The sequence below is a fragment of the Pinus tabuliformis genome, chromosome J (assembly GCF_031772625.1).
Source record: "Pinus tabuliformis cultivar Carrire ecotype Pingquan chromosome J, CPIR1, whole genome shotgun sequence".
Classification (NCBI taxonomy): Eukaryota; Viridiplantae; Streptophyta; class Pinopsida; order Pinales; family Pinaceae; genus Pinus; species Pinus tabuliformis.
The window spans coordinates 528,644,939-528,663,601 of NC_142295.1; the positions used below are offsets into that span (position 1 = coordinate 528,644,939).

Sequence of the window (18,663 nt, forward strand, 5' to 3'; positions counted from 1 at the left end):
TCCAATTTTTCATGTCATATTCCTAAATGAGAAATCATTCATTAACTACATAAATGGTGCCAAACTGACGTTTGGGTGGTTTCTATCATGGTGGCACAATTACAGCAACAAGCAAAAAATGGAGTTGCAATAATGTAACACTTGTAGGGGTAGCATGAGTTACAATAGTGATATCAAGGGTAGCACAAGTCGTAGTACTAGTGTTGTAATAACAATGATAACAATTTGAAGTCGCAACCGCATCCCATATATGCATCTCTTTGAAATCACATTTTGAAGTTGTAGAAGTAATGAGGAGTTGCAACAACTATGTTCACATCTCAAAGTTGTAACAACTATACTTTGCTCAACCTGAGAGAGTTGTAGTACCTGTAAGATAGTGCAACACTTGCAACGTGTTGCAGTACATGTAGGGGGTTGCAACCACTATTGAGACAATTGTTTTAAGTAGTACTTGTGTAGCTTGTGTCCTATATACCATTATTAGTACAAAAAGGAAACAAATTCTTGAAAAATGCATAAGAAATAGCATTAAAGTGGCACGTAGAAGGATATTTGTACCTTGACCAAAATGTATCAATATGGATGGAAAAGGTAATAAGAAATGATGGAAATTAGGATAATGCTAGACAAAAATATATTAGATCGGTGCTTAAAATATGCTAATTTTGGAACCCATCAAAGGGCATGAAAAGGTTTCTATAGGATTGTGTTCTCTATTTGAAGTTTTAAATCCCCCTAAAGGGTTTTTTCCTAGACAATCCTCAAAGGTTTTGATGAAGGAAAACAAATAGATTTGACTAAAGGGATGACCACGAATAAGATGGCATATTATAATGCAACATTGGTTGTTGCTCATGTTGTTATGGATGAATTCTTTGTGCCTATAATATATCTGAGGACAAACATAAATGTGGTTTCCCATATTGTGTTTAGTTGCTAGTCAAATTTGATTGATTGAACCATCAAGTCTTTTACTCCATAATATTGGAAAAGGATGACGAATTCATTTATATTACATAAATAAGTATTTATAGAATATTCTTAGCAAAGATAAAACTTATTTGAACTCATCATCATTTTCAATGCCAAGGAATATGTCATTACCCGGTGAATGTAGTTGAGTAGATGTTACCATCACTTTGAGTAGAAGAGCTAATTTTCTCAATACTATACCATATTTTTCTGACATGGATCTCAACTTCCAGTTGTAAACTTTTGAAATAATCACATAAGTAAGAAGTTAAAATACTGTTCTAATGGTTTTTCCAGGAACTAATACGATGCTATAGAAAAATTAATGCAAGAGAGAAATGCTGAGAGATGAAGCATGGGAAGGAAAGTAAGTATACTAAGTAGTATATCAGTGACAAAGAAGATATGGAACACTAGACAAAATTTGAAGTAAAGGACAAAATATTTTAGATAATATATTATCTATCTTTGGCAATGGAGACATAAGTGGTAGAAAAATTCTTAAAGATTTTGCTAGAAAGATATTACATGGTGATCATATGTAGATTGTTTTAGATATTAAATTAAATTAGTGCTCCTAAATTGGTATGATACAATCTTTATCTAAATGAGCTATGACTTGTAGCAATTAAAAAATTATTCTATTCTTGACTTGTCGTCTATCGAGTAGTGAAATTTATTTCCAATTTTCCAAGGGTTTGGAAGTCTACACTTGTTCTAATATTTTTGAAAATATTCCATTTACTACAACAAAATTTCCAAAGTTAATAGTAAGAAAGAGCGTGTTTTTTAAAAGACATGACACCTTGGACCTCCTTTTTGGTCATTGAATTTTACAAGTCTAAGATTCTCTCTATCATACCATAGGGTTCATTATGCTAGTTTTCATTAAATTATTATGATACATAAGAAATTAAACTTTGTTGGATTTTGATCATATCAGGGTATGTTGGGATTCTCATAGATAGAATTTATATAGAATGGTATTTTGTACTATTTTCTTCTCAGGAAATTTCTTGAATTATAGTTTCCCTGAGATCGAGCATTTGTAATAGTTTATTTCTTATATAAAAACAAATAACTTATAGAACTATCACACACTGATTAAAAAAATATGAATTCCAAATAAATATAAATGAATTAAAAGATTGATCTTATAGCATAATGCATTCTTTGAATATTCTTTTGGCTAATAAAAACGTAAAATCAACAAAGATAACAGATTGTCATGATCGTGTTTTGAAATGCAATAAATCTTGCACTCTCGTGATATAGATTCTTGTGAAATCTCTGTTGTTTCCCATTACTCTCCCACATAAGCCATTCAAATTAGAAGGAGAGAACATGGAGAGGGAGGATGGATCGCACGCGCAAAGGTCTGGGTTAGGGTTTCCTCTCGCGCTTTTTCTGCGGTTCGTAGAGGCTAGGGTTCGATAGCACTTCCTCGTCTAGGTTAAAACCGCTGCGGTCACGGCTCAGGGAACCTACAGCTGCAGCATCCCCATCGATTTCTTCACCTGTCATTTTCGGTCGCCGACAAAGTGACAGTTATGGATGACTTGGAGCATGAAGCGGTGGATTACTCGGCGGATCCCTCGCCGGACAAAGCTATTTTTGGGAATCCCAGTTTTGCCCCTCGCTCACAGTTCATGCCTTCCTCATCTTCTACTGTTCCTGCGCGCACACCTTACCCATCCTCCGCCTCGCCCGCAGTTTATCACTCCATTCCATCATCCGCTGGAGCACATCCCATCGAATCTCCGCCCTTCGAAGTCCCTCCGCTCTCGCCGAGTTCTCTGCAGTTCTTGGCCTCACATACTCCTCCCTCGCCCTCTTTCGATCCACAGGCTCCGCCCCTCCTTTCGGTGCCTTTCCCCCCGCCGGCAGCTACACCTGCATCACATCCCTCCGTCTCGGGAGTTTGCCCATCTGGTTGTTTTGAAACTCCTGCGGTCGTTATTCACCCCACAAATCCCCCTTCCCGGGAAGGCATTACAAATCCACTGGTGGATCATCCGTCGGCCCCCCGTTCCGGCAAAAAGAAGGCAAAGTGTGTTAGATCTACGACAAGGGACATCTCCATCAAATTCGACGAATCGAAGCCGCTCGGAGATTATATGGACATTGCAAACACTGTGTTAGTAGGGCACGTCAGGGGTAGAACATACTCGAGACAGAGGCTCAATCTATGGGTAAAGGAGATCTGGGGCGGAGTGCTTTTTGACCTACCAGAGGTCCATGTCCTCCCCAGAGGATGGTTCTCCCTTAAATTTTCCAAGGAAAGTCAGACAAACCTGGTATTGGGCCGATACTGGCATATTGAAATGGCCCCGGTCCTCCTCAAGCGCTGGAACCCCCTTTTCGACCCTGAGCGGGAGCAGCTCGGTGCAGGACCAATCTGGGTTCGCCTCCCAGGCCTTCCGTTACCATTCTGGGCTGAAGAAGTTTTCATTAAGGTTGGCAATGCCCTGGGGACTTATTTGGACTACGATCGCACATATGTGGAATCTGGGAATAGAACACTTGCGCGGATTTTGGTTCATCTGGACACCCGTGAAGGACTTGAGGAGCAGATCACGCTTCAGTGGGGAAGGTGTATCAGAGTGCAGCTACTGGATTATGAAGGAGTCCCCTTCCGGTGCAGACGATGCCATAAAGTCGGACACCTTGCAAAGGACTGCCCACTCAACAAGAAAGTCGAAGACTCTCCGAAGAGTACCCCGACTCCTACCAGGATAGCATCTCCCAACACTTCTCGCCCTCCCTCTGCTGGCCCGCCCCCTCCGGCTTCAGCTCCCGCAGACGATTCAGGACTCCAGCGTCCATCGCCTCCTATTACCAGGGCACGCTCGGCGGCAGAAGCGGGTATGATCTCAGGTTCTTTTACCTCACATATTCTTTCTTCGTTTGATGGTAACCATGTCATTGGTCCCTCTTCACATTCCTCCATGATTCAATGCACATTAACATCATCTCCTCTAATCTGCAACACCGATCCCATCATATCCACTACTTCCCCTGAGGCTTGCACCTCCCCGCGCCCGTCTTCCCCTCCACACCCATATTTTCTTCGGTCTAGGAATCCTGCCAAAGAGACTCCAGCCGGACATTCTGGTCTGGGCATTGTTATTCCAGAAGGAGGTGTTTTGAATACCAGAGGGAGAAAATCCCATCTCTCAAAGGCCATTAAACTAGCTGGGGCAGAGGTGGTCTCTGGCCGACAATCGACCATTGACGGGGTCCTTAGAGCAGGACACACCCCGAGAGGTGTTCCCCCATGAAGTGCCTATCCTTTAACTGCAGAGGACTGGCTAGTTCCTCCAAGAAACTAGCCATGAAGCGGCTCGTTGAAACTGAGCCTATAGACATTATCATGCTACAAGAGACACTCTGCTCAGCTGAACAGATTACTCGAGCCTTGCAAGCCTTGACCCCTGGATGGAGCTTTTATGCCAATGATGCAGTAGGTCGATCTGGGGGTCTAGCCATTGGAATCAACCCTCGCTCCATTAAACTGATTTCGACCTTGGGGGGGGCAGGGTTCATTGGTTTGGACATTTTCTCAGCTGAACTCGGCATGGATCTCAGAATAGTCAATGTATATGCTCCCTACTGCCAGAGAGAAGCGTTCTGGCAGCACATCCTACACCTCCCATTACTGAATGAAGACCATGTTATTATCGGAGGAGACCTCAATTTCTCTCTGGGATTCAGGGAGTCTTGGGGCTCGGAAGCACAAATCGATCCCATTACCGATTACATGACCAATCTGCTGGAGCAATCAAATTTCATGGATATTCCAATGCAGCGTCTCCTTCCTACTTGGAGGAATCGACGAGTTGGGGATGCTGCTCTTGCTCGCAGACTTGACAGATTTCTCCTAAAGGGGACTCTCCTACAGCGTCTGCATCTCTTCAGACAATGGGTTGGCTCGGGGGGGCTATCGGATCATAATCCTATTTATCTGGAGATTCAGGGTCCTTCCAAGAAACCCAAGGCACCCTTCAAATTTAATCACATCTGGCTGAAGGATCCTTCATATATCAAGCTGATAAAGGATTACTGGATGGCTCACCCTATCAATGACAATGAATCTCTTGCCAAAGGTTTCTGCAGGAACCTTTCAGAAATAAAGCATATTTCTATTCAGTGGGCAAAGGAGAAATTGGAGTGGGAAACAGCACAGCTCACCCAAATTGAAGCTGATCTAAGCTCTCTCTCCGATGACTGAGGATTGGGGTTCATCTCAGCTGCTGACAAATGCAGGCTAATTGACTTAGAAAATCAAAAAGCCAAAATCCTCAAACAAAGAGAGGAATCCATCAGATTAAGGAGTAGAGCTTTATGGATACAAGCTGGGGATGACAACACAAAGTTTTTCCATAACTTTGCAAAGAGCAGGAAGGTATCTAATACAATCTGGAAGCTACCCTCCCCGGATGGAGACATCGCAGACAATTTTAACAAGCTCGCTCACCTGGGCACCACCCATTTCAGGAATCTATACAAGAGCCCCCGGGAAGCCAATCTACTGGATATCATTAATGTGGCAAACCACTTCCCGAGATTCGTGGAGGAAGATGATGTGGAGGCATTAACTGACCCAGTAACAGCTGAGGAACTTGAAGGAGTGCTGAAATGGTTCAAGAAAGACAAAAGCCCTGGCCCAGATGGTTGGACCATCGAATTCTACTTAGCCTTCTTCGAAGTATTGGGGCAGGATCTGCTGAGGGTGGTCGAGGAGAGCCGGACTACTGGATCCATATATCATGCTATCAATTCTACTTTCATTGCTCTCATCCCCAAATCAGACTCCCCGGCATCCTTTGAGGATTACCGGCCCATCTCGTTGTGTAACTGCCTCTATAAAATCATATCTAAGACCATTGCTAACCGTCTTAGACCCATCCTCTCCAGATCCATTGCCCCGCAGCAATTTGCATTTCTTGAATCCAGGCAGATCCACGAGGCCATTGGACTTGCACAAGAAGCCCTTCACTCCATTTGGTCAAAGAACCTTAAAGCCATCCTCCTCAAGATCGACCTTTCCAAAGCTTTCGACCGAGTCAGCTGGCTCTATCTTAAAATGATCCTCATACATCTGGGGTTCCCTCATGCCTTCATCTCTTGGATCATGGCCTGCATCACCTCTCCTTCCTTCAGTATCCTCATCAACGGCTCAGCCTCTACTTTTTCCCACTCTGAAAGAGGTCTGAGACAGGGGTGCCCCCTATCACCCCTTCTCTTCCTCTTGGTCATGGAAGGTCTCAGCCGCCTCATGGAAGCTGCAAAGAGGGATGGAGACATTGGGGGACTTGGCATAACCGACCTTTGCTATCTTACTCACTTACTTTTTGTAGACGATGTCCTTATACTTCTAGATGGCAGCGTAAGAGACACCCGGACCTTCACAAAGATCCTACAACGTTTTTCCGCAGCTACTGGAATGCAGCCAAATCAGATGAAATCTACCATCACCTGCTCTCGCACCTCTGTTCAGGAGACCCGGACAGCCCTTCAGGCTTTTCCTTACTCGGTTCACCCTCTGGATAGAGGCCTCAAATACCTGGGTTTCAATCTGAAGCCAACCTGCCAAAGGATAGCTGATTGGGTCTGGTTGGTGGCCAAATTGGAAAAAAGACTCATGGGATGGAGCTACAGATATCTCTCTAGGGCTGGCAGATTGGTGCTCATTAAATCTGTGCTAGAGGCTACCCCGGTCTTCTGGATGGCACTAGCCTGGATTCCAAGGAATATCCTGGGAAGGTTACAGCAGCTGTGCAATCGATACCTCTGGAACGGGAGTCAGGAGAAAAGAATCTTTGCTTGGATCAGCTGGAAGAAAATCTCTCTGCCCAAAAAATGGGGAGGATGGGGCCTCAAAGACCTCCCTGATTTCGCCAAGGCACTGGCCGCCAAGATGGGATGGACATTGCTTACTAGCCAAAATCTGTGGACACAGGTAACCTATCACAAATACATATGGCCCCAAAATATTCTGGATTGGGCCCGGCTACCATCCTGGTCATCTAAGGGATGTTCATCAGTCTGGAAGGCTTTGATAGATTCCCTTCCTCTCATTCGGGACAATCTAGCTTGGCGAATAAACGATGGGATGACGGGCAGGATTGGCTTGGACCCATGGATCAACAGTGGGGGCAGACACATATTAAATCGGGAGCTTATCACTCATCTTCAAACCCGGGACATTCGGCATTTCGCTCAGATTGCCGATCAGCATCACACGGACATCTTCTCCCAAGCTTGGAAAACTGCCCAGCAACTGGAACTCCCTCTTCAATGGCATCAGGAATGGGAACAATATACCGTGGCATTAACTGAATCCCACATCCGCATCAAACAAGGGCCGGATGAACTTATTTGGTGCATCGCGGATCATGGTATGTATGCTCCAAAATATGGATACAAAGCTCTCATATCCTACAGAACACCTGATCAGATACACTCGTGGTGGCAAACAATCTGGAAGCTCAAGGCTCCACCCCGCTCCAAACTCTTCTTCTGGTGCGCCCTCAATGGTATTGTCCCCACTGGAGATCATCTTACCCACAGAGCCATCTACGGCCCTACTTGGTGTTCGTTCTGCAAGAATGCGTCAGAAAACACAGATCACATTTTCCTACACTGCCCTGCTATACTCAACCTATGGAGAAATATCTGTAATCAATTGGGCATAGCGGGCCAATGGACTGGACTTGATCTACAAAGCGCATGGGATACCTGGTCACACAGTCATCCAGGCACAAAACTACAAAACCTCCCCCCTGTGGCCACTTGGCATATCTGGCTCGCTCGGAATCGGGCTATATTCGAGGATCGACCGATATCATGGAGCCGGATTGAAATCACTATCATTGCTGCTTATCAGGAGCTACCTGATCCGCCACCACCCAGACCCAGAACCATACAGCCTATGCCCGATATCGACAGAACCACCCCGTGGGCCTTTTTCGACGGGGCAGCAAATCAAGCCGGGTGTGGAGGGGGATTTGTCCTGCACATAAACGAGCATCATCGATATCTTGCAAAAATGGGTTTCGGAATTGGATCAAATAACTTTGCTGAGCTTTCTGCTATACACAATCTTCTACACTTTGCATTATCGCATCAACACACAAAGATCAATATATTTGGGGATTCAATGGTGGTTGTTAACTGGATTAACAATGTCACTACTTGTCATACACACACACTCAGCAATTTATTACATGATACACTCACTCTCAAAGCAACTTTTGATCATTTCTCTTGTTTACATATTTACAGAGAACACAATAGCGAGGCTGACAAATTATCCAAAGAGGCCTCGACACTTCCCAGAGGCGATTGGCAAATAGTGGAGCAGAATGGAACAGAAGAGCACCAATTTTACCACAGGCCATACATAGATCAGAGACAACAAAGGGACAATAGTCCCGATAGCTGACAGATAATGGAGACTATTTTGACGAAATGTTTGGAACATTGCCATTATGTTTATAAAACAGAATCCTTTTGTGATAGCGAATAGGCTGAAAAGCCAGAACATATGAATGTACACAGCACTTTTTGTAACTACTCACTAAACAACACCTTGAGAGGTGAATTTTGTATGATCGATACAGTAATGCCATGGCATCTGCTTATGTAATTTTCTAATATTAATGAAAGTTACTGATTTTTCCAGTGGAAAAAAAAGCCATTCAAATTAGAATTATATTCTCTAAGCTAGCCAATCAAGCTTCAACAAAGATATAATACTTATATGCTTATTTTTAAAATACAATAAACTTTACAGTCTCATGATGTAATTTACTGTGAAATATGTGTCCCCTTCCATTATACCCCAACATGAGCCATTTGAATAATAAATACCTACTTTGAACTAGCTATATATCCATGGCATGCAAGCAATAAAATCCTATTTAGATCACCTAAAAGAGCATGTGCCTCTAGCTAGGCCTTTAAAGCATTGATACCAGATCATCCTATCATAAAGACTAACATGACACCCAATCTTCCATTTTGATGAAGTAACATCGACCCATCCTCTGAAAAAAATAGCAAGAATGAGTTATAAAAGGCAGGGTAATATCTATTCTGTAAAGGATTAAAATCATGAAAAATCAAATCTATGAGGGATCTTAGAAATTCATTGAGGGATTTGTGGAGAAGATCATGTTGAGAACTTTATGGAGAGGATCATTGTTTAGTCAATTTAGTGTTCCTAAATTGATGTCATTAATTGTCAACCCGGGGCTCGTAAGCTGATGAAGTGAAGGTGTACTATATGTACTTAAGCAACCTCTTAGAGCTTTTCGTCGTTTGGGGGGTGTTGTTTGTGGTTAATTTATCTTTCTAAAATGGAGTGGTGATTTATAAACAGATGAGTGATGGTGTGTGTAAAGTGAATTCTAGATGAGTGAGAGTGTGTGATTAGTGATTTCTAACTACTTGCTGAAAAGGAAAAGCTTGAAAGAAATAAATAAATTAAAATGAACTGAAAGCAAAGAACCACTTTCTAATGGCATTAGACACCATTCATGTTGCTGCAAATAAAAGGTAAGAAAATCACTTAAAAGACCAATGATAAATTTTATCTCTTCCTAACTCTCTGCCTCTAACACATAGTACTGTGTAAGACACGATTAGGAAGTAGCTAAAGATAAGTCTAAGAAATGATAAAAATGAGAAAAATCTACTTTAAAGACTAGTTATGATGTTCAGCTCTCTCTAACTCTCTGCCTCTAACACATAGTACTGTGTAAGACACGATTAGAAAGTAGTTAAGGATTAGTCTAAAAAGCACCCAAAGCCAGTTGCAAGTTATTAATATTCTGATCTCTAAAAGATAGACAATTTATGATAAAGAGATCATTCATATGTTAGCAAACCACTTTGAGAAATAAAACTAAAAATCAGCTATGAAAATAAAGTAAAGGCAGCAACTTGAATCTGTCAACTGAAACTACCACTAGATATTTAAGCAAATACACAAACACAAAATCAATCACGGGCTTAAAAACCTGCAAAAGAACAATGCTGATCAGCTAAAAAGAAAGGCTGGAAATGAAATAACAAGAAAGTAAATTACGCTGTACATGTTTCAACTAAGAGAAATGCTGAATAGAAATAAGGAAATGCTGCATATAAAATACATAAAATACTTTACAAGGCTAACATGAACAGGGGCCCTCCATTCATATCATCCAAAAGAGACTCAAGGAATTGGAAACTTCAAAACAGCACTGTTTCTATTACTCCATGTGCAGAAAAATACAGTCCAGAGTGATAGAACAGCACTATAAAAACAGAGTCTTCGAATGCTCTAAATTAACAACAAGTTTATAAAATGCAGCAACTAAAAAGTAACATTAAGCATATGCAAACGCTAGTTTTTATAGGCATCTGAAAGACGGCCTAATGCGTACAGCTAAAACTAAAAAATAAACTAACTGTCATGCGTAATTAAGGTTCAATAACACGTCATAAGCCTGTGTGGATGAGCTGGAGGTTCTGGTCGTTATGGGCATTGAATCCAGAGTTGGATTATGTCCCCCACGGCCTGCATAAGACGGACAAGTCACCATTTGAACTGACGTGACCCAACAGCTTACGTATCACCGTTAAGCTGCCTTTATTGACCGTAACTTGACCCTCGTTGACCGGAGGTACAGATGACGTGGATGGCTGAACAGATAGCACAGGAACCTCGAGCACCTTGATTCCTAAGTGCCCATGCGGCTCATTTGGCAAAATGACACGTGGAACCTTGAGATTAACAAAAAGGCTGTGGGATCAGCAGATGGTTGCGGAATCAGCAGATGGCTGCGGAATGCCTGTAAGTATGTCAAAATCTAAACAAAACAGTCACACATTAGCAAAATCCCTAAATCATGCTTAATGCCATCATATGTAATGATCTAGGTGAGTTTATGCAGCAAAATAGAGCAAAAGGGAGAGATGAGTGAGGGAAAACTGTAGGAAATGATGGATAACCAAGTGTAAAGTGGAGACTCTACATACCCCCACTGCGAGGGTATTGCATGTCCTCATGCAATCAAAAACATGGTTCAGTCCACCTGCTGGGATGCCTCTGCTAGGACATCCAGCCTTCTCTTCTTTCTCTGTGTGGCCACATTGACCCTTGGTCTTTTCATCAAACACCTGAATTTCAGATTGATTAAAGCTCTGTTTAATTTTCTGCATCTCTTCTTGAGCTTTTTGTTTTCCTTTTGCCACAAGCCCATATGAAGCATGGTGTTATCTTGGACCATCTTGTCCACATTGCTCTGTATCTTCAGTTTTTCATTTTCTTGTTTGATGTGGCGATTTAGTACCTCTAGCTCAAATATTTCCTGCTTCAGTGATTGGACTTGCTGCTCCAAAGGTTGAGCAGTACTTGGCCCAGCAACTGCTTGTTCTAGCGTCTCCAGGTAATTATAAACTTTCTGCTGCTCAGGGTCAACCTCTGGTGAATGCTTTGGGCTAGGCTCATACTGAAATTCGGATCCATGTTCATATTCAGGTTCATGCTCAAAAGGACTTTCCTCACGTGGAGGACTAGTCTCAACATACTCAGCGTGTGGAGGACTTGTAGCAACCTTTTCAGGTGTGCTCAAGTCAATGATGAGTGACTTTTTACCTTTTGTGGCCCCTACTTTATCTTGTATCCTTCTGCTCCTTCTCACGGTGGTAGTGCTCTGTTTTTCTTTTTGTACCTTTTGCTTCTGTTTTTCCACCTTTTTGGAAAGGGCAGTTTCATGGAGTTTGGCCATTCTTTGAGTTAAGGGCTGAGTGTCTTCCTCACTAGAATTCTCAGGAGTGAGGTAGGTTTCTTGGACTACAGCTTTGCCTTTATCTTTCTTTTGTTTCTTCCTTCTCTCTATTCTCTTTTGAGCAACTTCTTGGACAAGTTCTGCAAGGGTTTCTGTGATGACTCCTTGGGCTGTTTGATCAATGTTCACAGCAGGCTCAAGATCAATTTCATGTTCAGAATGGTGTACATTAGTTTCTTCTTCAATCTGTTCTTGGACAGTTTCCTCTTGGACAACAGTTTCAGGGGTAGCCTCTTTTCTTTTTCTTCTACTCTTTCTAGGCACAGAGGTTTCTCCTGCTTCTTCAAAATGGTTTCTCACAAGGAATCTCTCCCAGGTTTCTCTTTTTGATTTTAACTGTTCCTCAACTAGCATTTTAACAAGACCATGATGACATAGATGTGATTCAATATTTCTTGGATTCCTTTCGGCCATTGAACACATTTTCTTAAGACTTGAGAGTAGAAAATATGGAAGGTTAATATCATCTCCTAGGAAATGCATCATGACCTTTGCATGGTAAACATATAAGACTCCAAATCTTCCCTCACAAGTGAAGAATTTTTGCACTAATAAGAGTAAAGTTGTCCATTCTTCCTTGACATAAGTAACAGGAATCCCTTTTGTAAAAATGCTGGTATCCATACCTGGGTTCTTTAAGATTTGCTTCCACTGTTGATCTTGAACTGACCGGTTCTTAAACCACCTTTCTCCAGTCTGTGGGAGTGAGGTAGCTTGTGCTATGCTGCTCTCAGTGACTGTGAACTTTAAATCCCCTATCTCCACTTGATTATCTTTATCTTTGAAGCACCGTGTAAAGGCCTTCGTAACCTCTTTGTGGTAACCTCTGAACTTCTGGATGCATTGTAGCCAGTTTGCTTTTTGCAACGCTTCTTTAACCTGAGGATATCCCTCCAGAAATTTTGAACCCTCTGGTTCTGCCCTTAAGAGTTTCCCCATTGGCTCTACGGCTCTGTTCTAAAACATGGCTTCAATAATGGCCTTAACACAGTAAATTCACGGCTCTGTTCTAGAACTTTGTGGAAAAAGGAGGTTACACGGCTTCAGCAATAGCCTTAACACAGTGAATTTACGGCCTTGACACAGTGGATTTACGGCCTTAACACAGAGGATTACGGCTCTTGACTCTTGATACAGCCGTAACAGACTTTCACTGGTGATCAGAATTAGCAGAGAGGAATAAAACAGAGTATGGTTAATGGTGGCAGCGTAGTGAGCACAGCGTGAATGGAATGAAACAGCGTGGAAATGAAACAGCGTGAATGGAATGGTATGAGCGTAGGAGGGTAGAAGGGTTATGAGATGATGAGTAGAAACGGCTAGGTCCTTAGATTTCGGGCGTAGATTTACACTTGGCTGCGGGATTATGTCATAGAGAGACGTAGTACAGTAGGCTACGTCACTTAGGTACAAAAGCCTTAATGAAAGAAGCAGCCGCAAGTGAATTTCAAAATCGTGGTAATCAAGGACTGATAGATTTGGGAAATACGTGGATGTATGGTCGCATGATAGGGGAAACTGGTAATCATTACATTAAGTGGCAAATAAACATAACCCAGAAAGCTTTGCAAAATGGGATAACCGTAAGTTTAGGATTTTAAATCATACCTCATATCCGCGCTTGGATTTGCCTTTGATGATTTGCCACTAACCCTTCATTGATTTATTGCTGTTGCACGACTCTTTTCCATTTATTGTTGATGACTTCTGAACTGTAAATTTCTTTTCAAACAGACTGTGTTTTTTTTTTTATGCAGGTGCAGAGAGCTGCGGAATCGTTAGATGGCTGCAGAATCTCCAGATGGCTGCGGAATCTGCAGTGGTACCCTCCGGCTGCACAAAATAACTTTAGTTGACTAAAAAAAATAACTTTATTGATGGAATGAAATGTAATGAATGGATTAATGAATGGATGGATGGATGGAAAGAAATGAGGTGAGGTGAGAGTGATTAAATGAATGAGATAGTGAATGAGGTGGATGAAATGGTGAAATGAGATGGAAGAGAGAGAGAGAGATTTTTTTTTTTTTTGGAAAACATGAGGTGTCAGGTGACCCTGATTTTCACCTCAGGTTTTCTGCATGAGACTGCCAATCAGAGATTGGTTTTCAGGCTCATACATTTATTTTTTATTTTTTAATTTTTTTTTCAAAAACCAAAGATTAGGCTGATGGAGGAGAAGAATCCTTCTCCACCAACCTGATTGCAGAATCTTCTTTAAACAACTTGACAAACTCTTCTTTTGAGAATGGCTTTTGGTAGATTTTCAAGCGATGGCCATTCACAATAAGAGGAGTATGAAATTCATCAATAGTTTTCACTCGAACTGCTCCATTGCTAAAGACTTCATCAATCTCATATGGCCCAACCCAATGAGTTTGAAACTTTCCTTTGAAGTCTTTGAACTTTGAATCAAACAATAGAGCCCAATCTCCTTTCTGAAACTTTCTTTCTTTGATATGACGATCATGCCATTTAGATCTTTGGTGCTGAACTAGATCGGTCCTTAGAATTGCATCTTGTCTTATTTCATCTAGCTCATTTAGCTGGTCCATTCTGTGTCTTTGAGCTTCTGAGAGGCTCATTCCCAATTGGACTGCCATCTTGAAGGTCTTGATTTGGAACTCAATAAGAAGCAGGACTTCCTTCCCATAAACAAGTTCATAGGGAGAATGTCCTGTTGTGTTCTTCCATGTAGTTCTATAGGCCCATAGGGCTTCAGGGAGCCTTTCCGCCCAATCTCTTCTATGAAGATGAACAGTCTTGGTGATAATGCCTTCAAGAACTTTATTGGTAGATTCCACTTGGCCATTTGATTGTGGATGGTATGGAGTAGATGTTCTGTGCTTGATCTTATATTCCTCCATCAGCTTCTCCATCAATTTAGATGTAAACTGGCTGCCCTGATCTGTCACAATTTCCCTTGGGACACCAAAACGAGTGAAAATATCCTCAAAAAGAAATTGAACAACTGAATTTTCAGTGGTAGAAGGCAATGCTTTTGCTTCTACCCACTTAGTAACATAATCAGTACAAACCAGTATATACTTCTTTTGCTTTGATGGAGGATTAATTGGTCCAACGAAATCTAGAGCCCATTTCTCAAAGGGTTCGATGCATACCTGCGGTTGTAGAGGCATTTCATTTGAAGGAGTTGGTTTCCCAACTCTTTGGCAGCTGTCACACCTTTTAACATACTGCTTCGCATCTTTAAAAAGAGAAGGCCAATAATATCCTAGAGAAAGGATTTTATAGGCTGTCCTCTTGTCAGCAAAGTGGCCGCCGCATGGTTCATCATGACATGCCTTAAGGATGTCAGGCATTTCATCTTCCCGGACACACCTTCTGATTATACAATCTGGCCCTGTTTTGAACAATTCATTAGAAATCCAAGAATAATGTGCACTCTCCTGAATGATTTTCCTTTTCTCATTAGGAAATAAGTGTAGAGGAAGCTTCCCTGTAACAAGATAATTAGCCATATCTGCATACCAAGGAGTCTTGGTAGTCACTGCAAACAAGTATTCATCTGGAAACTTATCTTCTACTGGAGAATCTTCAGTAGTGTTTTGGATTCTAGACAAGAAATCAGCTACTGTGTTTTGTTTTCCAGGTCTATCTAACACAGTAATGTTGAATTCTTGTAAACGTAAAAGCCATCTTGTAACTCTACCATTAGTGACAGGTTTGTTCATTAAATATCTTATGGCAGAGTGATCAGTATGGACAAAGGTTTCATAGCCGGTTATGTAGTGTCTAAACTTGTTGATTGCATGTACCACAGCTAAGAACTCTTTTTCTGTAACAGTATAATTTAACTCAGTGGGAGTCAAATTTTTACTTGTGTAATAAATGGCATAAGGGATCAAATCCTTTTGTCCCAAAACAGCTCCTAGAGCTGTATCTGAAGCATCAGTAGAAATGTGGAAAGGGAGTTTCCAATTTGGCCCCCTTAAGATGGGTGCTTCAGATATTCTAGTCTTTAAAGCTTCAAAGGCGGATTGACACTCAGGATCCCATTTGAACTCACAGTCCTTGGTAAGCAATTTGAAAAGAGGGGATGCTATCTTAGTGAAGTTTTCAATAAATCTTCTGTAATACCCAGTAAACCCAAGAAAACTTCTAACATCCTTCTGGCAATTTGGAACAGGTAACTTAGATCAACTTTGGATCTATCAACCTTAATCCCATCTCCTGAAATATGATGTCCTAAAACAATCCCTTCAGTAAACATCATAAAACACTTTTCATGACTTAAAGAAAGATTTGTTTCCTTACATCTTACCAGTACTTTTTCCAAATTTTCCAAAGCTTCTTCAAATGTATTACCATAAACTGTGAAATTGTCCATGTATACCTCTACACAATCATGAATCAGATCTGAAAAGATTCCTAGTACAGCCCTTTGAAATGTAGCGGGTGCATTGCACAATCCAAAAGGGAGTACTCGGTAAGCAAAAGTTCCCCAAGGACAAGTAAATGTGGTTTTGTCTTGATCTTCAGGTGCTACCTGAATTTGATTATACCCACTAAAACCATCCAAGAATGAGAAATACTTTTTACCTGCTAAAGTGTCTAGTACCTGATCAATAAAAGGTAGAGGGAAATGATCCTTTAAGGTTGCCTTGTTCAATTCTCGATAATCAATGCAAACTCTCCATTTACCATTCTTTTTGGGCACTATAACCAAGGGAGAAACCCATTGGCTATCTGAAATGGGGTAAATGAAGTTTACCTTGAGCAATTTCTGGAGTTCTTCTTTCACGATTTCCCTAAGGTTTGGATTCATCCTTCTTTGTGTTTGCCTAATAGGTCTGCTGTTTTCTTCAATGTAGATGTGATGAATACAAGTCTTAGGATCGATTCCTTTCATGTCAGTGTATTCCCATGCAAAGGCAGTGGAATGTTTTTGCAACAGTTTAGTTAATTCTTCTTGTTGTGGTCTTCCCAAGTTTTTGTTAATGTTCAATGTTTTTCCTGGAAGGATTTCAACTATAGAACTACCAAACTCTTCCATTGAGAAGAGAGACATCTGTCTAGAGGAGAGATATTCAATATCTGCATCCATCTGAAAATGTGTAGAGTCATATTCTAAAGATACTTCAAAATTTTCTAATGTATTTAGAATTTGACTGTCTTCACTAATCTCAGAGATGGTTAAAACAGGTTGAATAGTATCTTCATCCTCTACCCATTCATTTCCTCCTATTTCTGTTATAGCTTTTACTGGGGGATACAAGTTGAATTTCTTGGTGGAATTACCATCTGAGATATACATGTCCCCAGACCTACAACTTATGAAAGCATCAGCTGTGGCCAGCCAAGGTCTTCCTAAAATAAGAGGATATCCTCCTAGATTGTTCTTGGGAGTTAAAATCATAAAATCAACTGGATATTCCCAAGAATCTAGAGAGACTGGAATATCTTCCAATACACCATCAGGTTTAATGATTGATCTATCTGCAAGTTGCAGCAAAGTAGGTGTAAAGAGAAGGTTAGGAAGCTTTAACTGATCCATGGTCTGTCTACTCATGATGTTGATAGCGGCTCCTAAGTCAATCAGAGTATTTGGGATTTCAACCCCATTAATATGAGTTTTGACAATAGGGCTACCAGGATCTACATATTTTTGCATGGTAATCTTACCCATCATTATGTCTGCAATTTTTCCAACTAGATGTATCCTTTTAGTATCTCTGGTTCTTTTTCCTGTTTTCTTCAAACTCAACTCCTTTATTGTCTTTGCTAGAATGGGAATTTCTTTAATGGCTTGTAACAAGGGGATCTTGATACAGACATTCTTCAATTCATCTAGGAAGCTATAGTCAGGCACCCATATCTGCTTTTCCACTCCTTTGTCAATTTGCAATCTTTCTGGAAAAGGAGGTGTAGCTACAGGTGTAGGTTGCTCAACTATGGGAGTTGTAGAGGTTGATTCTTTTTCTTTTTCTTTTTGGATATTTTGGTTTTGAAGTGATACTTCAGAACCTTTATTGACTTTGAGAGATTCTTCCTCAGAAATGCTTGGTTGTTGAACATTTATGGAAGGTTGATCTAAGATTCTACCTGATCTGAGTTGTACTTCATTGAGAGGAACAACCATATAGGTAGGGAATGGTTGACCTTCCATCATGTAAGCATTTTGAGGGTTCCTATTATTTGGATTTGGTAATGGTTGAGAGGGAAGTTGATTTGATTTCTGCTGGGATTGAAGCGATAGTTGAGAATTTTGATTTTGTGGAGGAGGTTGTTGTTGTTGAGGGTATGGCAATGATAGTTGTTGACCTTGATTTGGAAGTTGTGGAGCTTGCTGATTCTGAAATGATGGAGGATATTGATAGAATTGAGCAAGTCTCGCATAAGGATTTTGCATGCTTTGCATCCATGCTTGAAAAGCATTTTGAGGTTGAGGCCAAGGTTGTTGCCAAGGATTCCAATTTGGTTGGGATTGAGAATTCATAGAGTTGTTAAACCCTTGATTTTGTTGTCCTTGCCAAGGTCTCCTTGCAATAAAACAGAGAGATTCAAGTGTATCTGGATCCTCTTGAAAGACTGCTTTGAGGCCAGGAATTGAAGGACAATCCTTGGTCTCATGAGTTTCTGAGCAAATTACACATGTTTCTACAACGTGTGCATCTAAGGGGCATTCCCTTAAAGCATGTTTCTTTCTACACTTCGGGCAAAAGATAGCCAAAGCTTCAACTTCTGCTTTTTGTTTATTGTGAATCTTAAGGGTATCAAGTTGTTCACTAAGACTTCCTAAGATGTCAGTTTTAAATTCGTCAAGCATATTGCCGATTTCAGCCCTACTTACTGATCCTGTTGCAGATTTATTTGCCCTAAGGAGAGA

General features: G+C 41.1%; 2 protein-coding genes across 2 annotated transcripts; both read left to right on the forward strand.

Moving 5' to 3' along the window:
* Positions 1 to 4,309: 4,309 nt before the first annotated feature.
* LOC149228078 (uncharacterized) lies at positions 4,310 to 5,206 on the forward strand. The gene has a single exon (XM_089380670.1). The coding sequence runs from the start codon at positions 4,310 to 4,312 to the stop codon at positions 5,204 to 5,206; it is 897 nt and encodes a 298-aa protein (XP_089236796.1).
* Positions 5,207 to 6,232: 1,026 nt separating this feature from the next.
* LOC149228079 (uncharacterized) lies at positions 6,233 to 8,422 on the forward strand. The gene has a single exon (XM_089380671.1). The coding sequence runs from the start codon at positions 6,233 to 6,235 to the stop codon at positions 8,420 to 8,422; it is 2,190 nt and encodes a 729-aa protein (XP_089236797.1).
* Positions 8,423 to 18,663: the final 10,241 nt, after the last annotated feature.

Coding starts and splice junctions, on each gene's coding strand:
- LOC149228078 (XM_089380670.1), top strand. CDS start 4,310: ATGAAGCGGCTCGTTGAAACTGAGCCTATAGACATTATCATGCTACAA.
- LOC149228079 (XM_089380671.1), top strand. CDS start 6,233: ATGGAAGGTCTCAGCCGCCTCATGGAAGCTGCAAAGAGGGATGGAGAC.